Genomic DNA, 27499 nt, shown 5'->3' with positions numbered 1-27499 from the left:
TGTACAGATATTATTCAATTCAATAAGGAGAAGAAGTGATTTTTTAAATGATATTTAGATGAGAGAAATATTTCATATTACACAAATGTAAATGATCAGAATCTAGTTTGCTGGGAAAAGGAATATGGCCATTATATTCCTTTACAGAAAAAAAAAAACTGAGTAGGATTGCTTTAAACAGAAACATCTCGGCACATTAAAAAATTACGATTTATAAAAATTTGATTCATACAAAACTCCACAGGAATCCATCTGTTATATAACTCCACACTCACCTGTAATTTACTCCAGAGAAAGAACCGAATAATCACAATAGTTAACATTCTCATATAGACCTTCATTTTAAATATTGAAGTTCTTTCCCCAATCTACTGCATTTGTCTCTGGCAACCTTCTAAGGCAGGTGGAAAGGGTATTAATTCTTTCTTTAGAGATGAATAATTGAGAGGTTAAGTGACTCTTTCAAGGTCAGACATTCATTCATTCATTTACTACTCTGACTGATGTCGTTTTAACGGGCAGGTGTGGGGGGGGGGCAGTCAGCCGAGGAAGTTAGGCTCTTCCTATTTTTTTTTTTTAAACCAGCTGTGAAGGCTATTAAAACTGAGGTGGATGACCTCACAAACACAATGTTGAATGAAAGAAGCCAGGCACCAATGTGTACATACTGTAGGCTTCAATTATAGAGAACTCAAAGGCAGGCAAAGCTAATCCACGGTGACAGAGTCGGTGGTGGGGACTTTGAGGATGGAGATTGGGGGTGGGGGTAAAGGAAGGTTCATGATAGTATTCAAGTTATTGAATTGTTATGTTCACTTTGTGAAAACTCACTAAGATGGACACTACAATCTATTTTAGAGATTTTTATTTCAAAGAAAATTCTGCATATTTCAAACAGTATTTACTAAAGTCACTTTTTAAGTGCACTTTAAAAGATCAGTAACTACATGTTTGGAACCTAAGTGATTCCAGTTAAGTTTCTCAGCTCCACCAAAAGAGAGAGAACACACACTAATCGGAACATGTTAAAGAGAGAAGAAAAGGTTTAAAGACAAATACCCACAACTATCTGCATTTGAGAATGCTTTATTGGGGAATTGAAGCACACTGAATTAAGACAATTCATTTAGGGCTAGTATGTAATACTGAATGATATCAGTCTAGATAGTGGAATATCTCAGGGCTATGGCAGGTACTTACTATGCCTAAAACTCTGAATAAAACCTGTCGCTCAAAGTAAGGAATTACAGGAAAATGGAGATTATGTTACTGTTTGCACAGTGACATCCTTCATTCTTGAGAGCATATATAAATTCAAGAAAGGTTAAAAAGATACATATATTCTTTGGCAGTACCAGGGTTTGAACTCAGGACCTCATGCTTGCCCAGCTGGCATGATACCACTTTAGTCACACTTCCAGTTTGTCTTTTTGCGGTTTTTGAGCCCACCCTGGGCCCGGCAGGCTACTACCTGACTCTACTTCTACTCGCAAAGGACAGGCAAATCTCCAGGAAATGTGGCTACACATATCTGTGTGAAATCGTGTGTGAAATCATGTGTGTGTGTGCGCGTGCATGCGTGTGTGTGCGTGCGTGCGTGCGTGTGTGTGTGTGTGTGTGTGTGTGTGTGTGTGTGGTCCTAGGGCCTGAACTCAGGACCTGGTATTGGCATGGTCTTTTGCTCAGGCTAGCGTCCTACCACTTGAGCCACAGCTCCACTTCCAGCATTTTTGGTAACTAATTGGAGATCAAGAGTCTTATAGACTTTCCTGCCTGGCTGGCTTTGAACCACTGTCAGATCTCAGTCTCCTGAATGACATTTTTTTTTAAGTGCCAGGGAATCAAGAGGCACAACAGTTTCATTCTGGATGGAGTCCTTCAGATAAAGAAAATCCCCAATAACTAGGCAAGGTTTGCTGTGCTAATTTAGTTACTTGCACTTGACTAAAAGCTTTTTTGTTTTTGCCAGTCCTGAGACTTGGACTCAGGGCCTAGGCACTGTCCCTGAGCTTCTTTTGCTCAAGGCTAGCACTCTGCCACTTACGCCATAGCTCCACTTCTGGCCTTTTTTGTGTATGTGGTGCCGAGGAACCAAACCCAGGGCTTCATGCATGCTAGGCAAGCACTCTACACATTCCCAGCCACATTCCCACATTCCCAGCCCTAAATGGGTTGTTTTAAGCAAACTGATATATCTCTGAACTTTTTCTCTCTTACAGCAGAGCTGCCCAATCAACTTTTCTTCTGCAGCACCCCCTCCCCACCAACTTTCCTCTCTTTTGCTCTGTATCAGTTATGTAAATGTGTCTAACCATGTCACATGATGCTTAGCATATAGTAGATAGGCTGTATTACATTTTAACTTTCATGAATTTCACTTTTTGGTCATTACTCAGACAAGGGAAACATTTGTCACACATTATTATTATTATTTTTGATGATACTGAGGCAGGATAAATGAGGAAAAATGAGGGTTGGTGAAGGCATCTCAGGAACAAAGTATTTAAATACATAGAAACACTATCTTTGCTTCTAAGACAGTCAACAGGACACCTTCTTTACTTCAAGGATAAGCATCTGTTTTATGACAGGATACATTTCTACCTGGAAATGCCCAAAACATGTAGAAACTCAGAAAGTGTAATACCAGGAGTGATTAAAACACTGAGCTTTGCATAAGTTTGAAGGCAGACCCCCTGCCTCTACCATATAAATGCCCTTGATGCCAACGAGCTGTCTCCCCTTTAGAGCACCCACACTCTACACGAGTATGCCTTTCTGCTTGTCTGCATGCCTACTTGCCTGTTTGCTTACTTACTCACTTAATAAAGCTCCACCAGATTTTCTTACCATTGTGACTTATCCAGAAATTCTTATGCTGCGATCAAAGTCAAGGACCCCAAGCAAGGAGTCCCCACCTTTAGAGGGAAATGTCACAAACCTTCACCTGCATCTGGTGACAGACTTTGAACTCAGAGCCTCGAGCTTTCTCATCTTGCTTGCCTATAGCTGGCACGCTACCACTTAAGCCACACCTCCGGTCCCACTTTTGGCTGATTAATTAGAGATGGACTCTCAAGGACTCTACTCAAGCTGCTTTTGAACCCCCATCCTCCAGATCTTAGCCTCCTGAGTAGTGCTTGGCTATCATACACAATCTTGAACAAAGTTAAAACAATAACCTGGATTTTTGTCATCTTTGGCACAAGAGAAGATAAACTGAAATACTTGCCATCAAGCCTTGGTCTCCTGGCTTCCCAGGTTCTCCCTTAAAAAAAAAAAGGAGTGATAATTTTAGTGATATATAATAGGCAATTTCAATCAATTGGTTGTTTTTCCCCCATTACTTCTGGAACACGTGAAATATCAAGCACATTTTCTCAGATCAGAAGAATATAACCATAGCATGATTGAAAGGGTGATACTCCTTCAAGTGACTTTTATAAACATCGTAGGACTTACTAACATTAAATTATAACCTATTTATGATAACATAAAGATGATGGAGGGCACAGGCAGTTGCTTTTACTGCAAGAAGTAAGCAATAAAATGAGCAGCAATTGTGATTTTTGTCTCTTGAATTAATAGTGGCTAAAGTAACATGTTCTTTAAAAATTTGATAGCAAACATTTGTCTATATCATACCACTGCTATCAGTTGCCTTTTTAAAAAGGTCTTTGTGTTTGCTATCGACCCTTTAGAACATTTCTCCCACTTTATTCTTCACACTGCAGACATACCTGAGTGGGCGGGCATCTGAGAGGCCGCACATCTCTATTGGTCACTGCCAGAGCCTTACCTGAACCCCTTTAGCTGCTGTCTCTGGATCTCCAGTGTACATGTCTCCAGGTGGATGAGTGGTAATGGCTTTTCCCATCATCCCCCTTCCTCTACCCATTCTGATCACCTGTCCCCCTGCACCACAGCCCCCAGACACTGCTCCATTCTTGCACTCAGACTTGACTATGATAGAAGACCAAGGCAAGCACCGATCCAGAAAGCAACTCACGGGCACTCCTGGCATGCCTCGGGGACCATCTTTCCCTGTGTCCCCAGGTGGCCCTCTTGGCCCTGGGGGGCCTGGGGGCCCAGGAGGCCCTGCCTGTCCTTGATCACCCTGGAATGAAGAAGAAAACAGACCATCAATAACCATGGTAGATCAACACTTGGCTCTTCTTTTCAGCACTTTCAATTCATGCTATCTAATCTACATTTACACTATGAAGAGAACCAGAGCAACCAGAAACATGAAGCCTGTCGGCAATTTACCTGCCAGCAGGGAGCAAATAAATATTCATGATGACTGAGCTGAGGAGATGCTGTTAAAATCAAAGCAGCTCAGGACCCAGCCCCTGAGCTCTGGCAGAGAGTCTGTTATCACTGCATTCAGAGCTGTTATAAAACTTCTGTTTAACTTTGTCTGTGCCAAAGCTATATCAGTTACTTTCACCTTGTTCAATGGATGGCTGCATTTATAGTTTGACAGATACATTTACTTTTCATGGCCTATAAAATCCAGCCTATGAAGTTCCTGTCATATTGCTTAACAATTTATAAATGAACAAAAGCTTTAAAAGTTCCTAAAGAGCTTAGGAATCAGATCTGTGACTAGTTCCAGTTTTTAGACCTTTTTAAAATTAATAAAAGCATAGTCTTTCTGTACCTTTTTACTTTGGTACTTTTTTTTGGTATTACTGGACTTTGAACTCAGAGCCTCATGTGGACTGGGCAGGCACTCTACCACTTGAGTCAAGCCTCCAGACCTTTTTGCTTTAGTTATTTTCCAGATAGAATCTTGTGCTTTTTGCCTGAGCTGTTCTCCGAGTGGGATTCTCCTATCAGCACCTCACCTAAAGCTGGGATCACAGGTGTGCACCACCATGTCCAGAATCTTCTTTGACATAGATTCTCTGGAACTTGTTACCTTCACTAGATCCTCACTAGTCTTAAACTGTGATCCTATTTCAAGCTCCCAAATGGCTGAGATTGCAGGCTTGAGCCACTGAATCCAGCCTTTTGTGCTTTCATATACAGGTCAAAAGCATCTCACTAAACATAAAAACCCACCCACCACCACCCATGCCCCACCCAAAGAGCTATATGGCAAAGCAACAGTATGCAAAGCAATAACCGAATGTAAAGAAGAAATCAGAATCCAGCAAGAAGCAAGCACTACCTTAATCAAGCGGCGTTTAATGAGCTGCTGATCAGCAGAGAGAAACCCATGATTGATTTTAGGAAACACCATCTGATCAGTCAGGTGAGGTCAAAGGTTGAAGTTCAGAGATGAGAGAGTTGAAGAATAGACATCAGAAGGCCCCAAGAAAGAAATAAAGATATATGCATTAGACTTATAATGATCATTAATTAAAATGGAACTCACACTTGTGTCTGATTAACAGACCTTCTGCTTCTTCTAGAAAGAAATAAAATCCTGAAATGGTATGGTGAGATCAGATTTTGTGTGAGCAGGTCCTGGGGCTTGAACTCAGGGCCTGGATGATATCCCTGAGCTTCTTTTGCTCAAAGCTGACACTCTACTTGAGCCACACCTCTACTTCCAGCTTCTTGGTGGTTAACTGGAGATAAGAATCTCACACATTGTTCCTTCCTGGCCTGGCTTTGAACTGTAATCCTCAGATCTCAGCCTCCTGAGTAGCTAGGATTATAAGCATGAGCCACCAGTGCCTGGTGAGATCAGATTTTTAGATGAAAATCAATCTTTTTAATATTCTCTCATTTTGCCAATGGTGTATATTTTTGTGTGTGTATGTGTGTGTATTTTTTTTTTTTTTACTATAGTCTATTCAGAAGGCAAGCTTCTGGGACTTGGCCTTCTACACTAGGAGTAGAAAGCCCACAGACAAAGTACGAGTTCCATTTCTGTCAGACTTGTCAACCAGCATAACGTGGCATGAACCTGATCGCCATTTTGTGGATGCCCAGGGCCCAGAACACTCAGAATGACTTAAATGGCTGGCAAAGCATCACAGCATTAAAATGGATGCAAATCAACCCACAGAGGCGTGGCACACACATAGGCAGAAGTGCCCAGGTCTCCCTTCCTATACCGGCCTGGCCTCAGGTTCCTTCAAGCATGGTCAGGATGCATCCTGAGACACATGTGACCTGAGCAAGGCAGGCGAGGCTCCAGGTCCCCCACTACAGCTGTCATAAACCAGGGCACCCAAGCGGTTGGGCAAGCCAACAGAACGGCTTTCAGTTCTTGCGCACTCTTACACTGACTGCAGCTCTGACTGAGCAGGCATGAGTGTCAACCACAAACCTTGACGGTGACGATCTGATTGCTGTGCAGGGCAGCCACGGTGGGGAAGCCTGGCAGGCCCTATGGGCATAGCACAGCACCAAAACAACACGACACAAAACGTCACACAGACATGTCACTGGGAGACGAACAAAACAAGCACCTACCACCTAATGCCTTCTGTTCCTGGTGTGAGTCTCCAGCACACAAAATCAAACCCAAGAGGACCTCCAGGGAGCCAGCCACTGTGTAACAAGACTGGCAATCTTAAGTGTCCCTCAGGACAAATAGACTGGGGATCTGTGCGCATGCGTGCGCACAAACACTAGTGTAACATTTTGACTCCATAAGGTTAGTACTCATAGGAGATAATGACAGATGCTGTCACGAAAACAACACTGTAATTTCTCTTCAGTGATATTCTGTTTGCAACTGAGGACACACAACACATGTAATTAATTCTCCTTTAGACAAAAAAGAATGGGAAGGGGATTTTTCAGTCACATCAGAGTATTTCTTGGAATAAATGGAGTTTGCCTCACAAAAAAGTCTTACCATACACATAGCCAAAATTTCTCTCTCTAATCATGAGGTGTCTCTCAGATCTCCTGTTTCAGGAGTGCTTGCTGGAATGGAGGATGGAAATCTGCCTTTTGTAACATGCACATTTCATGGTCACACTCTGCAGCAAGCACTTCTGTCACGTAACTTTTCCAAAAGAACTTGATAATTCACACAATCCCTTAGAGCAGAAAAGTGGCTTGGCATTATTTAGCCAAGGAAAACGGGGGAGACATATTTAAAGATTTGTATTTCAGTAACTTCTCCTCATTGGAGTTATCAAGAGGGGAAGACTGCTTTGGCTCCATTTCTTTTTTAGCAACATATGACAGTGATGCCTTTTGTCCTAATTAAAAATCACACATACACAGAACATGTTTATTACACAAATAAACAACAACCACAGCAATACATGGACTCAAGTTGCTCTAGACGCCCTTCCTCCCTTTCTTCTCTTCCTACCCAATTCTATTATGGAAGATATTTTTAGGAAAGGTCACAAAGTTTCTTAAGTTTTAAATTTTATTAGTTTGAGGGATATTTTTCTCTTTTTCTCCCCCCCCCATATTAGAGATATGTTTTTCTTTTTAAGAAAAGCAATCAAGTTAGATTCATAATATAAAGACATTCCTCAGCCCTCCGGTCTTTGAGTCTCCTTTTTTAGTGCAGTGATTTCTCAGGAAGCCAAGCAGAAGAAATCTCACCCCCTTTTTGCCAAACCTATCTGATAAAGCTATGACATAGCTGGCTAGTTTTGAGGTGAGCTGTGTCCCCTTTTTCTTCTCCCTAAGTAAAAAGTCCTTTACAGACAAACTCTGTACAAACTCAGAAATGCTACAAGTTGGAAAACAGATGTGTACAATTTGCTTTTGTTTTACTACAGAATATGAGTTTAAAATGTTATTAGATGGTAATGTGCCAACCTCTTTCCATCTGTGACTCATTAGCCCGATATTACACAGTCCGAATTTTATATATAAACCTCATATTTATGTAACAAAGAACAAAAACAGATACAAACAAGGAGTCTATGTGGATCAGAATCTTGATTAGTGGTGATAAATCATCATGTCACTGGGAACAGAATTATCTAGCAAAATAATTCTAAGAGTCTTTTAGCAGCACACATGGTAGGCCTTTCAAATATTTTGAATTTGAATGTATAAATAAGCCACTCCCTACATATAGATTTGAGTGTGTCCATCAGCTTGCTGTGTGATTTTCAATAACCCTCTCCCCCCATGAAAGCAAAGTTTTTAACTTGATTTGGCTTTCTATTTTAATTGAAAAAGTGAAGTACACAGGTAATTCTCACCTAGAAAGATTCTTTTCCTCAAACAGGAAACCTTTATTTGGGGAATCGGGTTTTGTATTTCTCAATGACATTAACCAGGAAAATAACTACCTTGTAGGAGCTTAGAGCAAAGATTTCCTAAGGGATGTGGAAGTTTACATGTAGCAAAGTAAAAATAGGACATGTGGAAGGATTCTTATCCTGAACTGCAACATTTAAGAATGTCTGCTTTTCAAACTGGTATGGTACAAGATGGGAATATTCAAAGGAAATGTTTCCTAAGAAGACAATGTTAATTAATGGTAAATCATTTTAATTCTTTTTTTCTTCTTGCTGTTTTAACTAGGCCTGGGCACTATCCCTTAGTTTTTCATTCAAAGCTGGCAGTCTATCCCAGTTGAGCCAATGCTCCATTTCCAGCTTTTTGGTGGTTAATTGGTCATTGACTTTTGGCTCAAATTACAGGCAGGAGGCACCAGTGCCCTGCTTTCAGTATTTTTATATAAAGCAAAGACTGATATATGGAGAGGTAAAATGCAAGTTGCGTAAAATTCAACTTCTTTTTTCCACTTGTAATAGTAGTGAACCCCATCTCAGAGCAGTAGGCATCCCGTGCTGCTTGCAGGAGTTTGCAAAGCGCTGGAGATGAATCCTTAACATAAGCTCATGGTCAGAACTTCCAGACTTCCTTAGGTATTCACACAGAAATGAGCTCTTCTATTAGCTGTGCCATTTACGCCCCCCCCCCCATTATCATTACAGTCCTTTCTGAATAAACGATATGGACATATTTCAGTTGGTTTTACATTTCAGAAATTTTGCCTGGTACACAGATGGTTTGAGTAGATGTGGGGGGAAGAAAAGAGTATCTTTAGAATATCAAGATGGAAGAATCTAGGAATAAGCTGAAATACTGAAATAATTTACACATATTTTCACCCTAAAATATTTTTAATTCCTTTTTTTTTTAGTCATGGGGTTTGAACTCAGGACCTGGGTGCTGTCCCTGAGCTTTTTCAATAAGGGCTAGCACTCTACCACTTTCAACCACATGCCACGTGTTTTTGTTTGTTTTGTTTTGTTTTCTGGTTAACTGGAGATAAGAGCCTCATAGACTTTCCTGCTTGAGCTGGCTTCAAACCGTGATCCTCAGATCTTGGCCTACTGAGTAGCTAGGATTACAGGTGTGAGTCATCAGCACACACCTTTTGAATTTTTAAGAAATAGACATTAAAGTATATCTTATAGTGTATATATAGTCCATATTCTGCCTGAGGAAACTTCATGAATCATACTGATACAGTCTGAATAGTAGGTGACCACCTGAGGACTGTTATTTCTACAGTATCACATAGGAGTTAAACCCCCATCCTCTAGAAGAAATGATGTAATTGTACCTTAAAGGGATCTTTTTGCTTGTGCCAGTCATGGGCTTTGATCTCAAGGACTAGGCAATGTCCCTGAGTTTTGACTAAGGCTAGCCTTGTAGCACTTGAGCCACAGCTTCACTCCTGGCTTTTAGTTTTGGGAAATAAATAAGAGATATGACTCTCCCAGACTTTTCAAACGTTGATCCTCAGGTCTCAGTCTCCTGAGTAGCCAGGATTACAGGTTTGAGTCACCAGCATCCAGCCTCAAAGGCTCCCAATATTTAGAGACCATAAATTCAAGACAGAATTGTTATTTTTATTGCATCCTCTGTGATGATGAGTATTATATGATTACATTATGGTCAGAAAATTCAACAAGGCAAGGAAAGAGCCAGAAATATAATCCTAGGCTTCTAATTCCAGAATTTTCTCATTATGCAATTGATGGATTTGTGATCATTTTCTTTTCTACTTGTCATACAGTTTAAATATTAGAAAGCTTAAAAACTGTCAAACACTCAACACAATTTAGGAAGTATGTGAGTGTTTTCTCTGCTAGGCCCTGGGGATTGAATGGTGAACAGAGCTCCAAGTTCCTAGAGTTCAAAACCCAGTGGGGAAGTGGGAGACAATAAGCAGGCGGCAGCCATGTGTAGTAGTAAGCCTTAGGAAGGTAATGAAAGAGAGGGCCTACAAAGCTAAAGAAAATGTGCAGATTACACGGGGTCTGAAGAGCCACGGAGGACTTTCCGGGCCAGGTGAATGGTACTGGAGGCTGGTACAGCGTGAGGAAAGCCAATGACAGACCTTAGGGGGAGGCCAGAATGATCTCATTGTGCAACTGTATCCTAAAGTGAGGGCTATGGAAAACCAATAGTTTCAAGGGCTCTTACAACACCAGAATTTGCAAGACTAAAATGCACATTTGGAAAGCAAAGATGTGTGGTTTTGATGGAAAATGATGAGTGGAGACGGGCCCTAGGTCTGTAGTTGGAAGAATGGAAGGCTTGTAGAGGGAATAGTAGACAGCATAAAAGAGGAGGTTTTTAAAACAGGTGATACTGCAGAAGATGATTTGGGTGGGGATTTGGGGATTTTTCGAGCTATCTCAGAGAGTCACAGCTGGATACACACTTAAACGTGGAGTGAGATGACACTCAAGAGTTACATGGCTCCATGGGGTCACCCAAAGACAGTGGGGAAAGGACAGACCCAGGGCCAAGGGCCTAGGAAAGTGTTGGGCTTAAGGGATGAGCAGAGGAAGAATTCACAGTGGAAGCCTATAAACATAGGAGGAATAGTAGCTCTCCTCAAGAAAGTCTATAGAGGCAAGTGAGTCAAAATGATAGTCACAGACTTGCCCATTGCATCATTAATTATACTACAAAAATATATAAAATAATCTATAGTCTCGTGCTGGTGGCTGACACTTGCAATCCTAACAGCTCAGATCTTCGGATCTACGTTCAAAGGTAGCCCCGGGGATGAAAAGTCTGTGAGACGCTTATTTCCATTAAAACTACCCAAAATGACGGAAATAGAGCTGTGGGCTCAAGTGGTAGGGCGTTAGCCTTGAGCAAAAAGAAGCCCAGAGAAAGTGCACCAGCCCTGAGTTCAAGCCCTAGGAGCAGACAGACACACACATGGACATAGTCACTCTATCTCTCTCACACACACACACACACAATTTGTGGAGAGAACAAGCCAATGATGACTATTATCACTGACAACGGATGCTCATTGTTAAGGACATCATCATCATGCATGCAGGAAAAGAATTATTTTGCTTATGAAGGGTCAAAGGAGCCCAATAGCAAATCATATCAGAATAAAAGATATGTGTTATGTTGAAAAATGAAAATGGGCCGAGTTTATCCATACTGTACACGATTATGGTTGTGTATGCCTAAAATATATTACGCATGACAACATAACCAGCATGGTGGGCATGTGTGTGCATAAAGAAAGATAAATATTCCTAGAAGCTGATGGAATGATTTCTAGCTAAGAGAGACCAGATGGGGAAATGTTATTATTATAGAATGTAAAAATATTTAGGTAAAGGAATAACTTTCAGTAAACAGCAGGAACTGTTAAGGAAAGAAGGTACCATTTTGAGCCACAGTTCCATTTCCAGGTTTTTGTGGTTAGTTGGAGACCAAGTGTCTCATGGACTTTCCCACCTGGGCTGGCTTCAAACAGTGATTCCTCAGATCTCAGCCTCCTAAGTGTAAGGACTGCAGGTGTCAGACACTGGCGGGCAGGCTCCAAGTATGAAGTGTAGAAAATAATTAGCGTTAGCTCTTGTTGACTATTTTGAACTGGCTCAAAAATGGGTAGTTTCTGTTTCATAGGTACTCTAAAACTCCCAGTTTATTGCTCTATCATAAACTTTAATATAGTCACTCCAGTAATTATCCTTTTATATGCAAGTGATAAATGTGAGTTTTACAGATTTGAAGAAAGAAAATAATGCATATGTCTATATTGAGAAATGGCATAAAATGTGATAGTACTAAACTGCTAAGTAGAGACAAACTATAAAATTACTGTGAATAAGCATAAGAAAGGCTGAGAAATTCCAGTACTGGCAAATGCCAAGTCTAAGAAAAATTGCTCCAAATTACACTTGTAGGCCAGAAGGCTCTACTTAGGTATCATTTAAAAGATTCCACGGCTTGTTAGGAGCTTTCCTGAATGGATACAGCTAAGAAAGGCAGCAAACATTGAACACACAATTTCAGATGTGGCTCAGACCTTTAGTGCTGTCTTTTTTTTGGTCAGTCTGTGGGGCTTGAACTCAGGGCCTGGGTGCTGTCTTAAGCTTTTCTGTTGCTCAAGACTAGCACTCTACTACTTTGAGCCACAGCTCCACTTTCCATTTTTTGGAGGTTAATTGGAGAGAAGAGTTTCATAGACTTTCCTGCCTGGCTGGCTTCAACCCAGGATCCTCAGATCTCAGCCTCCTGAGATTACAAGCGTGAGCCACTGGCTCCCAGAGTCTCATTGATATCTTTATCTACACTCCTTGTCTCTTGTATTTACTTTTTCATCTCTTTTTCTCCCTCCAGCAATCATTTTCTTAATTGTCCCCCTGCTTATTTGTATCAGCAGAGGAATGAAGATGCAGGGCAGGATAAAGAATTTGTGTATTCATATTTCTAGGAACCAGAAACATCTAGAAAGATACTTTTTCTAAACTGGAAGAGAAGAAGTTTTCCAGTTTCCCAGCTGACAGAAGACCAAGCTGTCCTTCCTCCAGGAAGGCTAACACCTTGAGGAAGAAACTGGAATGTGATGAATGCAGATGGATAGGGATGTGAGCAGCTTTGCAAAACATTATTTTTCTCCTGCTTATACTACAGCACTCAAGTATCAGAAAGATGCCCCAGAGATGTAGCGATGACATACAGCAGCTGATACTCACAGAGCAGAGATCAGGAGACAATCCTACAGGAGGGAAGCATGGAAACTCCAGAAAGATGGAGGTGGTTTTTCTGGTCAGCTTGGTGTTAACAGAAAGTTAACTCAGACTTCATACTCATTGCTGCCTTTTTATACTGGGTTGAGATTCATGAGGTTCATGAGCCTCATTGAGAGTCAACTGAAACATGAAGGTCATGACTATTAACAAGACCAGTGGTAAGAGAGTGCACTCACTGATAGGGAATCTAAGCCAGGCCAGGTGGTCAAGAGTCAGCCCTCGCTCCCATGTCTCTTAAGCTGATGCTCAGAATGGAAGCCATGGTGAGCCTGGGCGGGTACTGACACTTTCCTTCTTAGTGGAATCATCAAGATGAACCCTAGAACCAGTGAGTCTATTTTTCCTTTACTGAAGACATACTGAAATGGATACAGGTAGTTGGGATATGGACATGGGCATTGCTCTATTCATTGTCACATGAGACCCAGACTCTGCTAGTCTTTTGGGCAAGGTCAGGATCAATACACTGGCAATGGTTGAGGGTTGTAGGACTCCTGTGGGGGCTCAGATGTGAGAGCTCAACTGAAGTTTCCTTCTTTCCTGCACCAGTGTATCTTGAACATGTTCCTAATACCAAGTACATGGAAAGACACTATGGAAGTTAAAGTCTAGTGGAAAGGGAGAATTATCCCCATAAAGATCAATTCAGATGGAAAATACACAACATTTGTGCTCCAACTAGGGATCTAGGCAGTATTTAAACGCATCCTGTCTGGCAGGAGGAAGAAGAGCCCCAAAGGTAGAATTTGAGATGGTCTAGTGAGCAATTGGGAATGCTGGGACACAACACTGGGTTTGACGTGGTGTTAAAGCATGAACATTAAGGAAAAACATGGCAGAGTACACACTTCAGGGGTCTTAAAAATGTCTAAATGCCAGGTGCTGATGGCTCACACTGGTAATCCTAGGTACTCAGGAAGCTGAGATCTGAGGGTTGTGGTTCAAGCCAGCCCCAGTAGAAAAGTCTATGAGACTCATCTCCACTAAACTACAATGAAAGCTGGAGGTGGAGCTGTGGCTCAAGTGGTAGAGCACTAGCCATAGACAGGAAAGCTCAAGGGCAGCATCTAGGCACTGAGTTCAAGCTTCCTGGCTGCCTTCCTACTCTAAAGTCTAAATGAACATTTCATTAGACAGCAATTAAATTAATTAAAGTCTTTGTACAATGATGAATGCCATGCTCTATGTGGGTTTAAGAAAGGCAACCCTGTTCTTAGTCATTGATTTTTGTGCTAAAAAATAATAGGAAAGAGGGAAACTGCAGCTTTCATTACAGACTCCTTGATTCCCTGTGGAGTTACCGTAAACTCCCATTTTGCCTCTGGGTAGTGGGTTTCCAACATTTCTCTTGGGCTTTAATTTGCTAAAGCTGTGCACATATGTAAAAAAAAAAGAAAAAAAAGATTATTTTAGGGGAGATGTAGGTGTAGAATTATTGCTTATGTCATTTCTTAAGCAGTTAATGCTTTTAATGCTTAAAAGAAAGCTAGCATTGCTTGCACAAAAAGTTGGTGATTCCCTCCCCCAAATAGGAATGAAATTACTTTTGTTGAATAAACTTTTTATGCCATCTTATAATAAAAGCTGTAAAAAAACCCTTTGTTTCTATTATAATAAAAATGCTTTTCTGTATGTACCCTTGATAACAGATTTTGAAGAAATCATGTAAGGTGATAAAGCATTTGAATGGTGCAGTAGATGTAAAAGAAATTCAGTTTAAAAGAACATTTGTTTTTACATTAAATGTTTATTTGAAACCAAATGATTTTGTGCATAAAGCTCAATAATATAAAAGCTTTGTTTTTTTTTTTTTTAAAAAAAGAAAGGCAACCCTAGCAAAGTCAGAAATGAACAGATTAAAATCCAAGACATAGCCCATAATCTCTTTTGATGGATGGACACACACACACACACACACACACACACACACACACACACTTTTGAAATAATTTATATTAAGATTTAAGTTAAAATTTAAAACATTAAAATTTTAATTAAAAACATTTTTGTTGTGGGTGGGCAAAACTGGGATTTGAACTCAGGAGTTTGAGATTGCCCAGCTGTCATTTGAGCATTACCTCCAGCTTATCTTTTTTTTTTTTTTTCCAAATTTTTATTATCAAACTGATGTACAGAGAGGTTACAGTTTCATACGTTAGGCATTGGATACATTTCTTGTACTGTTTGTTACCTTGTCCCTCATTATCTTTCTGTTGGTTATTTTGGAATATCTGAGAATTATGGTTTGAAGTCGGCCTGGGCAAGAAAGTTAATGGGACTCTTATCTCCAACAAATTACCCAAAAAAGCCCGAAAAAAGCCTCAAGTGAAGCTGTGGTTCATGAGGTGGAGCGCTAACCTTGAGCAAAATAAGCAAAAAATTAAAAAGTCCCTCAGGAACAGTGCTCAGGCTCTTGAGTTCAAGCCTCAGTATAGACAATCCTCCCAAATTAATGTTTAAAATTTGGATTTTTACATGTTACAGGACTTGGCGTGATCAATTATTATCTGGCTTACATATTTTAATTATTTACTTTAGTGAGTAAGGAAGTGTGTTTACAATTAACCCAGGTTTTTCAAGTAAATGCAAAAAAATATTAGCGAAAACTTTGTTCTATTATGAAACTGAAAAATCGCCAAGACTTATCACACCAGTTTGATTACCAAGCACTGCATAGGAATTTATCTTGCCTTTAAAAAGAAAAACTATGCAAAAGTAGACTTTAAACTGGGCCCCTCTGCATTTCATGCAATGTGCATTTGGAATATAAGTTTGTGAATCACAGAATAGTAGAACTCTATAATAATTTTAATTCTCAAGGCCTCTTCACTTGAGGATAGCACATGACCCTAATAGGGTGAACTAGAGTGTTTGTCCCTGTAGTCCTATACCAGGTAAGGAGCTTTCCAGCTGAGGTTATCCGGAGTGAGACTCACTCACCTTGGCTGTACCCCAGCCACCAGCAAAGGAAGCAGTCTAGATCCAGCACAGGAAGCAAAGCAGGACCAAGAAAGAGCCATGCCAAGCAAATAAAGGATTCATTAGCTGGCAGAGCACCTGATACTGAAGGAAAACAGGCATTTGTCCAGTAGCCTGTGAGAAAAGTTCTATTCTTTTTTTTTTCTTCTTATTTTATTCTGAGAGGAAAAAGCCAAAAATGTCCTGCTGTTCCTCAGAAGCTAAATTTAGTATTCGGGTTCACCGGATACTTGCTAAACTTGTTAGTAGGGTATTAGACTGAATTTTCTCTACTATTCCTTGGGCACGGACTCTGGCTAGTAGCCTCTTTTCTGCCCCAGGAGAATACATAGATGGCTGGAAGCTGCTCTATAAACATCTGCTGGTGTACCTCCAAGCAAGCCCCAGGGGCTCACACTTGCAATCCCAGCCACGTAAGAGATGGAGATCTGAGAATCGTAGTTCACAGACAGCCTGGCCAGGAAAGTCTGTGAGATGTTTATCTCCAATTCAACACCAAGAAAGCTAAAAGTGTGCTTGTGGCTCAAGTGGTAGAGTGCCACAAACAACGACAAAATGCTGGTGTGAGTTCCATAGCCTCATAAGGACAGTTATCCTCATAATTCCTGTTCACCTGAGACATTCACTATCCACAAACAAAGTGTACTCCATAATAAATAAGAGTCTCTGGAGTTATCAAATTCTTCAAAATTGAGAGGAGAGGAGGAAAGACAAGAGAAAGGAAGGGAAGAGAAGAGAAAGGAGAAGAAAAGAATGGGAGAAAAGAGGAAAGGGGAAAAAGAAGAGAAGGCTTAACATAAAAGGAATGCAGAGAGACTTGGTGAAGAGAAGGGAAAGCTAGGCCTGACAGGAAATAATACTCAACTACCTTTCCACAGGAAAAAGCAGACCTGAGGCTAACCCATTTCACCTGTTTCCCAAGAAACCAGAAAGCCAAGCCCTTTTGTTTTTACAGGAATGTTTCAGATTTTAAATGCATGCTACAAATTCAAATTTAATATAAAACATTTTATAGTGCAAACAAAAATATATTGGAGGGCAGGATTCGGGGCACAGATCAGCAGTTGATCATCTCTGAATTAGTACTGATTTTGTCTTTTTTTTTTTTTCAAGGGAAAGACTTCTTTTCTTTTAGCTTTTGCAGTTGTTGTTGTACTTGAACTCTGAGCTTTGTGCTCTCAGTAGCCAGGACGCCAGTGAGAAAGCACCGATAAGTCAAAATGAACTCGTGTATAGACCTAGATTCTTTTTTTTTTTTCTGAGCTGAGGATTGAACTCAGAGCCTTGAACTTGGCAGACAAGTGCTTTCCCACTGAGCTGAATCCCCAATACTCCACCCTCACTTTTTTTTTTTAATGATTTCATGGATTCAAAGCATTAGTTGAGGGCTGGGAATATGGCCTGGGAATATGGGAATATGGCAAGAGTGTTTGCCTTGTATACATGAAGCCCTGGGTTCGAGTCCTCAGCACCACATATATAGGAAATGGCCAGAAGTGGCACTGTGGCTCAAGTGGCAGAGTGCTAGCCTTGAGCAAAAAGAAGCCAGGGACAGTGCTCAGGCCCTGAGTCCAAGACCCAAGACTGGCAAAAAAAAAAAAAAGAATGATGCCTCAAAGCATTAGTTGGTTGGGTTTTGCAATTTAGCACATATGAAATAATGTGTTTGTTTTATTTGCCAGTAAATAAAGAAAAAAGTGAATGATAATGTGCTGCGTTTGAAGACATACATAACCAAGAAGGGAAAAGAAAACATCCCTGATGTCTTAAAAGTCCTAGCTGCAATCGTCCAGTTCACAAAATGCAGATGTGTTTTCATGAGCCTATTTTTTTTTTTTGACTTGAATTGGTTTCCGATTTCAGTAACTACAAGGAACAAAGTTTACATTCTAAAAGCCAGGTGGCATCTGGGATTCTTAGATAAGGCACCAGTTCTACCACCTCATCAAGCTACAACTTTTATAACTCCCATATGTGGCTAAAAAAAAAAATGACAGGATGTATGCCTATCATGTCATGACCAACACTGAATTGCTTTGTTTTACAGGAGGCTCTGCCAGCCATTCTCCTTGAGTGATGGAGAACACTGAGGACTGTGGAACGCAAAGGGGAAGAGGATTTGGCTAATCTGCAGCCCTGGGATGAAGGCTCATTACCCTCACTGGTGTGGCTGTCCTTGTTTTTTGACTTGGGGAAAGCACCCTGAAAGTAATTTGAGCAAGAAAAAAGGATTTTCAATGGGACTTGCAAGAGTCAGCTTCTTTATCAAATAACTTTATCCAATTTGAGAACTACTAATAGCTTAGTGAATTTTTTTTTTTTGCCAGTCCTGGGGCTTGAACTCAGGGCCTGAGCACTGTCCCTGGCTTCTTTTTGTTCAAGGCTAGCACTCTGCCACTTGAGACACAGCGCCACCTCTGGCTTTTTCTATATATGTGGTGCTGAGGAATCAAACCCAGGGCTTCATGTGTATGAGGAGAGCACTTTTACCACTAGGCCATATTCCCAGCCCCCTAGCTTAGTGAATATTAATAGCTCACATTAAGTAAAGGAAGACTTTCCTTCTACTTCTTTGTAGGGTTGACTTCACAATGATTTTAATGGGGAGAGAGAGACAGAGACAGACAGACAGAGAGAGAGAGAGAGAGAGAGAGAGAGAGAGAGAGAGAGAGAGAGAGAGAGAGAGAGAGAGAGAGAGAGAGAGGAATGAAAGCAGGTGCCAGTAGTTCATGCCTATAATCCCAGTTGTCTAGGAGGCTGAGATCTGAGGATCATGGTTTGAAATCAGCCCCCCTGCAGAAAAGTCTCAGATTCTAATCTCCAATGAAGCTTAAAAAAAAAAAAAAGCCAGCAGTGGAGCTGTGGCTCAAGTGCCATCTTCATTCAGCCCTGAATGAAAAAGCTAAAGGACAGCGTCCAGGCCCTGACTTCAAGCCCCAGAAACAGCACACACACGCATATACAAACGGAGCAATACAAAAGGGGGCCTGGAAGGTTCTGATCTGATCAGGGGAACCCAGGCTTCTTGGGGTTTGGGGATAGAATCCTCAGGACAGCAAAAAGAGCATTTCACTTAGAAAGAAAATGTTGGGCTGGGAATATGGCCTAATGGTAGAGTGCTTGCCTCATATACATGAAGCCCTGGTTCAGTTCCTCGGCACCATACATATATAGAAAAAGCTGGATGTGGTGCTGTGGCTCAGGCGGTAGAGTGCTAGCCTTGAGCAAAAAGAAGCCAGGGACAGTGCTCAGGCCCTAAGTTCAGGCCCCAGGACTGGTGGAAAAAGAAAGAAAAAGAATAAAGAAAGAAAGAAAGAAAGAAAGAGAGAGAGAAGGAAAGAAAGAGAGAGAAGGAAAGAAAGGAATAAAGAGGGGGGAGGGAAAGAGGGAAGGAGGGAGGGAGGAAGGGAGGAGGGGAGGAAGGGAGAAAGGAAAGATGTTGAGAGAACAGACTTTGCATATTTTAGTCAACAGAGTCAAATGTGAATAATTGTTAGGACTCTACAATTGACAAGCAAAACCAACCAAACAACAACAATAAACAGTTTGTAGAGAAAGCAACATTAACCAGTTGCTATTTTCTAACTGTCAAACAGAAAGAAATATATATGGCTGTTTCCATTAAAAATTCCTACAAATACTGGGAAGTATTAAACACCAAGAAAAGTGAATTAAGAATCTAAACATGTCTTGGCATAAAGAACTTTTAAAATCATAAGCATTTGCCAAAAAAAAGTATCCAAGCATCCAGTGAGAGGAGCAATAGAAGGAACAAAGAGGAGAGATACTGCAAAATACAGATAATCTATTCAGTGCTAGAAGCGATGATGAAAGGAATGGTTACTGAAAATTTACAAAAGAAGCAGAGTTAAAAACATTACATTTCATCCAATGCCCAACGTATGATACTGTAACCTCTCTGTACGTCAGTTTGATAATAAAAATTTGAGAAAAAAAATCAATTTTATGGCATTGTGGATAGAGTTCAGTGCACCTGTTTTGCATGCAATAAGGCCCTGAGTTCAATCTCAAGCACCAAAAATTGTTTCAAAATATTGAAGAATATTCATTTGAAGGGGTTCATTTCCTTTTTTCAAATCAGTACTGGGAGAGAGCAAGGAAAGGGAGAGACATTGTCTAAAAAGAAATGTACTCATTACCTGACATGCAACTGTAACCCATTGTATTTCACCTTTATAATAACAATCTTTTTAAATAAGAAAAAAATCAGATATTGGGTGAAATAACTTTCCCTTTTTCACCTTTGCCAGAGACTGTATTCAAGATAGGTTCAAATCTAGACTTTAATCAATTACAAGAAACTAATTCTCTTCTACGACAAACAAATAAGGGAATAAAATAACTCCCAAAATTAAAAAAAAAACAAAAAAACAAAAAAAAATTACATTTCTATTTTTCTCTCTTTCCTATATTTTTTTGGTGGTGCAAGGGATGAAACTCAAGGCCCTGTGTTCACTTGTACCTCTGTCTGCTGAAATAGCTGGCATGACAGGTGTTTGCGACAATGCCTGGCTTGTTTTTGAGGCTGGCCTTGAACCCATTCTTCTGGAGTAACTGGTATTATAAGCACACATCATGACGCCTGGGCCAATTTGTTTCCTTTGTGAAAAGAGTGATTCAAGGATGGAGGTATATATTTAACTGGGTTATAGAATGACATCTGTCAAATTTTCCTTGCCTATCTTTAGATACTAAACGGAGACACCTGAACTGAAAACCAATGAAAACATTCAATTTGCAACTGGCAGAACACTCAACCTAGCTCTACCCAGCTTTTCCACTTCCACCACAAGCCATGACCACAGTCCTCAATAGACCAACATTTTTATCAGTAATCACAATCAATCCCCTCAGACTTGGGATCTGCAAATGATTTTTATGTATATATATATATATATATATGTTTCTATGTCCAACTTAAAGCAGAAGCAGAGAAAAAAATGAAGAAAGAAGAAGAGGAGGAGGAGGAGAAAGTGGAGCAGGTAGAAGAGGAGAAGGAACAGGATGAAGAGGGGGAGAGGAAGAAGAAGGGGAAGAGGAAGTAGGAGGTGATGATGATATTTACTGGACTTCAGTCAGAATGCAAAGGGGCCCTCAACAAGAGGAAATGATAAATGCATGCCAAGAACATGGGAATTTAAGCAAAGAACACAATGTGAACCCAATCAACAAGCTGGTTTGTCTGCACACATAATTGAGGAAATAAGCATGAATAGCAATAAGTAAAAAAAAATACAGTTCAAGGTGGTAACAAACTTACATGTTTACAGCTAACCTAATTGCAGGCTGAATGAACATAAAGAGTTGGTTATGCCTACGTTCCTCAGGTCCAAGCAACACCTGCACTAATGGACATTATTTCTAGCTCTTAAGGAGAAACACAATCCCATAGGAAGATGTACAGTCACCAAGCCAGTCAGAAGGCCGTCTGTGGCATGAGGAACCAATGGAGGATGAGGGGTTGGAGCAGAAAAGGAAATGGGGCATAGAGGTATTTCAGCACATTTAAAATGGAATGAAGCCAAGCATTGGTGGCTCACATCTATAATCCTAGCTACTCAGGAGGCTGAGATCTGAGAGGATGGCAGTTCAAAGCCAGCCTGGGCAGAAAACTCCATGAGACTCTTATTTCCAATGAACCATCAGAAAACCAGAAATGGTGCTGTGGCTTAAAGTGGTAGAGCCTTGAGCAAAGTGGTAGCCCTGAGCAAAAGAGTTCAGGGACTGTGCCCAGGCCCTGAGTTCAAGCTCCAAGACAGACAAAAGAAAAAAGCTGAATGGAGAAGACAGAGCCTAAGCCCTTCTACCAAAAGGTCTGTTCAGTTGTGGTAGGCCACTATTTGTTGAGGAATGTAGCCAATGAATGTTTGGACTAGAAGGGCCTTAGGGTCCATTCTAATTTTGAACAGTGTTTCTACAAAGTCACTGAGGTATCACTGTGTAGAAGAGGAATTAGTTCAGAGGCAGGATTAAAACAAATGTGTGGGAAGTAGAGGCAAGGGGGCACTGATTTGAGAGTGAGGCAGTATTTGTTGGGTGAGTGATTGTATTACTTGGTGATATTTAGGATGATCGTGGAGTAATGAGTACCTATCACTGGAGGTGTCTGAACACAACTCAGGAACTATAAACATAAGACACCCTCTGGGGGGTTTGGAAAATTGCCTGGCTGTGAATTATTTTGCAGTTGTGAAAGTCTGACAGAGTAGCAAATGAATTCCCGCCCCCCACCCCCATGTTATCTTCTTTCCCACCACTCTTTCAATAAGTCTGTACTGAACACGTACCGTTCAGTCTGCCATCAAACTCATGATCCTCCTGCCTCTGTCTCTCAAGTGCTGGGTTTACAGGTATATACCACTATACCTGGCCCTGTAGATATTATTTTTAAAAATAAAGCCAGCAAGACTTATTAACCCTTCTGGCTTGATAAATAATTTTGAATTCTAACAAAAGCTAGATACAATGCCAATTTTACCCCCCAAATCACAATAAGAGAAAATACTTTGGATATACATATATACATAATATTTTTCCATCAATGGAAATATAATCTATCTCATAGGATACATTTTATGCCATCTTTTTAAAATCCTATGGAATACCACTTCAAATTTTAGTTTGTTACATTCAGAGAAATCAGGTTTCAGTTCAGTTTTATATCAAGGGAGGAGACAGAAAAGAGGATCAGATAATACCAGATCAAATTAGTTCATTCTCAAGAATTGTCAGTACAGCTCTAAAGGATAATTCTAAACAATTCATGAGCTTGGTTTTTATTGGTGCCCTAATAGGACTATTTTGTGAGGAATCTTTATAAGGGGATGTCTCCATTAATCCAACTACACAACCAGAACAACAAAACCCCAGAAAACATGTATAATGCATTAAAACATGACTGTTTCTAGAAGTATGCTGAGTAACATCACAAAGAAAATTATTTAGCTCCAACAAAAATCTGTGCAACTAACTTCATATTATGATTTTAAATATCCATACACTTCAGCTGCAAGTGCTATACATATCTATGGCAGACAATTTTAACTAATACACATACATTGTTAAAGGGTCTAGAATAATTCTGAAATCAAGGTCATTTTTTTTTCTCAAAGAGGTAACAAATAATATTTTAAAGTCCAATGTTTCTGATTCTGAAACAATGAAAACTTATCTTTTAAAGATCATTTACATATTATTGAATCATTAGCATACTCTATAATAACATATAAAATTTTTCTTACTATTTTAATTGGCATTCCTTACATTATTGTGACTCAGTAAATGTTGACTGCTATGCCAAAGAGCAAGCTAGAATATTTGTTTGACCAACTTTTGGTTTTCCACTGAGTTAACAGTTGCTTCTTCCTTTTGTAGTATGCTTAGTCTTTCTTTTCTGATCATAACTTACCAACTTGTTCCAGATTTTCCAGCACAATTGCCCAACCCTTCCTAGTATTTTTTCCCCCAAATCCAACACATCAGACAATGATTATACATTCCTTCTCCCAAGCCCATGGACATTCCTATGTTGAGCCTCTGGTGCCATTTAAAGTAGGCTGGCTGTCTCAGAGTCCCGTGCTCAGTGGCTTCTCTCTGCATCCTTAGGGATTCTTGTGATCTGCAGGTCAGTTGACTTCATGGTGCTTTGACTACCAATGCTTCTGTCCTTCTCATCATCTATGGCAGTATTCTACGGAGGGTTGTTTCTCAGACTTTGTGTGAGCATGTGCCTGAGCCTCCTGGAAGCACCTGGTGAGCTAATGCCCCATCTTTACGTGTTCAGCACTCCCGGCAAGCCCTGCTCATCGTTCCACGCATGTGCAGCTTCTTGCTGGGAGAGTACTGTGTTCTGGTTGTGGTAGGTAGAGATACTAGAGCACAACTTTTTGGTCTATTGAACTAGAGTAACTTTGGAAAAATTATATTATGCTGTAATTTATATTTTAAAGAATAAATATTGAAAATTAGCATAAATTACACTGGACTCATGATATAGAAAACTACTAAGTTGGAGCCAGCCTGGGCAGGAAGGTGTGTGAGACTCTTATCTTCAATGAAGCACCAAAAAAAAAAATCAGAAGTGGAGCTGTGTGGCTCAAGGGGTAGAGGAAGGATAGCCTTGAGCAAACAGAGCTCTGGGAAAGCACCAGGCCCTAAAGCTATATTAATGCAGCCAATTCTGTGGCATGATAAGAGGCTGATAATTACCAGTCTATGAAATTTTAAACCAAATAGAATGTAAGTTATCTTTTTTTTTTTTTTTTGCCAGTCCTGGAGCTTGCACTCAGGCTCTGAGCACTGTCCCTGAGCTTCTTTTGCTCAAGGCTAGCACTCTGCCACTTGAGCCACAGTGCCACTTTTGGCCTTTTCTGTTTATGTGGTACTGAGGATTCGAACCCAGGGCTTCAGGCATGCTAGCCAAGCACTCTACCACTAAGCCATATTCCCAGCCCATATCTTTAAAGGCAATATTCAGCCTTCTTCCAAGAAAATAAATGACTTAGCATCAAATGTTTTGTGATATAAGCATATTGTGGTAAGATTTTTTTATCATCATAATGCAAGATAAATATGACCTTAATATCTAATAATTACAAAATTCAGTGACAAAAGGAGAAAAATAACCTAAGTAAATAAATGAAGTGGGTTGGGTGTCACTCCAACATAATACAAAATGCAAGCCTCATCTAAAGCAGGTTGACCCCATTCAGCTTTTGCCATATCAAAAGTTCCAAAAACTATGGGCCCAAAGGTACTAGTTCTTCTCATTTTTCAAGATAAAGTATTTGTGGGACGTCCCTCCCCACTGCCCGATCCCAAGGCTCAACTCAAGGCCTGGGTGCTGTCCCAGGCCTTCTTTTCCTCAAGGCAAGTGTTCTACCACTTGAACCACACACATTTCCACTTCTGAATTTTGGATGTTTAATTGCAGTTAAGAGTCACAGAGTTTCCTGCCTGGGCTGGATTTGAACTGTGATCCTCAGATCTCAGCCTCCTAAGTAGTAGGATTATCGGCATTAGCCATCTGTACCTGGCAAATAAAATGTTACATAAAGTATTTAATATTAAAATCTTAGTAATTTACTTAGCAAAGCCAAGTTAAACCTAGCTACTCCCAGAATCTGGACCAGTCTCCCAGTCTGTAGCTTTAGACTGCTCCATTGAGAATGATTATGGTAATTCACAATAAACAAAGACAATTGCACAAAATTGTGCAAACATTCCAATAACTAGGAAAATAAGGATTTTGTATTCCCTTTCCTCAACTACAACCAAAGGCACTAATCTCTACCCTGAAAAGAAATCCCATATAAACTGTGACAGTTTCTCAAACTACAACCAGTGGGCACATGTCATTTCATTTGACACATTCTAAATATCTTGGGTTATTGTAATAGTAACTATATAAAATTCTGGGTAGAGACCAGGACTCAAACTTGCATTCTTCCCTGACACATTTTATTAGATCTCCATGGCTCCAAAGTGGAAGAAATATCAGAGAGCCGTATAGAGTTACATCATTGGCTGTCACCCTTGGCCTAGCCACATAGCAAGATCTCCATTTTGATTTTGTTTGACTTTTCTGCCTCCAAGTGTGAAATGAAGGGTGAAGTTGTAAATCTTTACATTAACTTTCTGAACAAATCCAAAATACCTAATGGATTTCTAGATATTCCTTCTTCCTGTAACTCTTCAAAATCCATTTCCTTTTACTGTATTACTGAAAAATTGTGAATGACTACTAAACAAAAGGGTGCAAGACTGAGAAAAGATTTTGTGCTGAGCCAAAAAGAAAAACAAAACAAGGAAAGAAAAAAAGGAAGAGGGGGGAAGGGAAGAAAAAAGAAGAGGAGGGTTCAGGAGAGAAGAGGGGAAGGAAAAGGAGGGGAGGGAGCATAGCTTTGTAGTCTATTCTAGAGTTTCAGGTCATTGAAGATTCTTTAGCAGATTCACCTTTTCAACCTAAAACTAATCTATTAATCAACATGGGAATAAATTATCTTCATGTGAAAATAAAAATGGCATGCGCAATGGAGTGAAGCTCCATAAATTAGCACAGTCATTATCTATTTGTCAAAGAGAGCATGAGTGGTTGTTAAATGTTATTTTGTGCCCGTTCTGGGGCCTGAACTGCAGGCCTGAGCTCCGTCCCTGAGCTTTTGTGCTCAAGGTTACTCTACCACTTGTACTATAGCTCTACTTCCAGCTTATTGATGGTAATTAAGCACCAATTAGTAGAGAAGAATTTCAGGGACTTTTATGCCCAGGATGGATTCAAATCTCAATCTTCATATCTCAACAGCCTTAGTTGCTAGGATTATAGGTCTGAGCCACTGGCACCCAACTACAACATTATTTAGTGATCACCAAATTTTCTCTTTCTTTGTGTCAGCACTGGGGCTTGAACTCAGGGCCTTGCACTCTTACTCAGTTTTTATACTCCTGGTTGCTACTCTACCACTTGAGCCATGCCTCCACTCCTGGCTTTTTGGTGGTTAATTGGAGATAAGAATCTTTTGACTTTGTCTGACAAAAATGGCTTTGGATTATGATCCCTATATCTCAGCCTCCTGAAGAACTAGAATTATAAGGCCTAAGCCACCAGTGCCTGGCTTTAGATAATGAATTATTTAAACAGAGAAGGCATAATATTCAAGAAATATTTTTTAAAAATCAATGGAAATGGTTAAACTGTAGCCAGGGGCTACAGACACATACAAGTAAATACATAAACATATGTATACGTGTGTATATGTGTGTGTGTATTATGTTTAGACCAATCCCTGTTCATAGGAAGTGATACAAATACACCACCATACATAAAGTGACACTATTTCATGCAATTCGTGTGAAAAAGGCCAAGTGTCTGGTAATTGTTCATGTAAGAAACAACATGGAAAGTCTTTAAAAGACAATCAAAATGACACAACGCATGTAACTTAGAAGGCAGGCCTGGCTCAGCAAGTTCTCTGCTCTTCTCTGTCATCATCACAGTTTCCTTCCTGGACACATTCTTCATTTGGTACTCCTACCTCACCAGCGAAAGGATTTCCCTTTCGCAATCCCGGAAACCTCACAGAATGATGGCCTCCGCTCAAAGATGAGGTCAAGGTTCTGGCGAGGTATTTCAAGGTTGGGCCACAATTAAAATAAATGATAAATAAATCAACTCAGCTTCTAAAAATAGCAAGCCTAACAAATGGCCCAAGGAATAAAAACATATTAGAGGTCGGGCACCAGTGGCTCATGCTTGGAATCCTAGCTACTCAGAAGACTCAGATCTCAGGCTTGTGAATCGAAGCCAGCCTGAGCAGGAAAAGTCCCTGAGACTCTAGTCTCAAATTTACCACCAAATAGCCAAAAATGGAGTTGTAGCTTAAGTGGTAAAGTGCCAGCCTTGAGTGAGAAAGCTATAGGGCACTGCCAAGGCCCTGAGTTCAAGCCTTAGTACTGGCACAAACCAACAACAACAACAAAAAGCAAAATCAAAAGCCCAACCTGTTAGAAAACAAATATATTATAAA

The 27499-nt window shown here is 40.3% G+C and overlaps 1 protein-coding gene across 1 annotated transcript in view; it reads right to left on the bottom strand.

Annotated features, from left to right (window-relative positions):
- The window catches only part of Col25a1 (collagen type XXV alpha 1 chain), a 400930-nt gene that overhangs the window by 93975 nt on the left and 279456 nt on the right, over window positions 1-27499 (bottom strand). The window contains exons 8-10 of the mRNA XM_048333577.1: window positions 6287-6346; window positions 4010-4117; window positions 3233-3268 (exon numbers count right to left, since the gene is read on the bottom strand). Coding sequence (XP_048189534.1) covers window positions 3233-3268; window positions 4010-4117; window positions 6287-6346 — 204 coding nt within the window. The remainder of the gene's footprint in view (window positions 1-3232; window positions 3269-4009; window positions 4118-6286; window positions 6347-27499) is intronic.

This window comes from Perognathus longimembris, chromosome 24 (assembly GCF_023159225.1).
Source record: "Perognathus longimembris pacificus isolate PPM17 chromosome 24, ASM2315922v1, whole genome shotgun sequence".
NCBI lineage: Eukaryota > Metazoa > Chordata > Mammalia > Rodentia > Heteromyidae > Perognathus > Perognathus longimembris.
The sequence above is the reverse complement of the archived record's forward strand: the minus strand, read 5'-3'. Positions and strand labels throughout refer to the sequence as shown.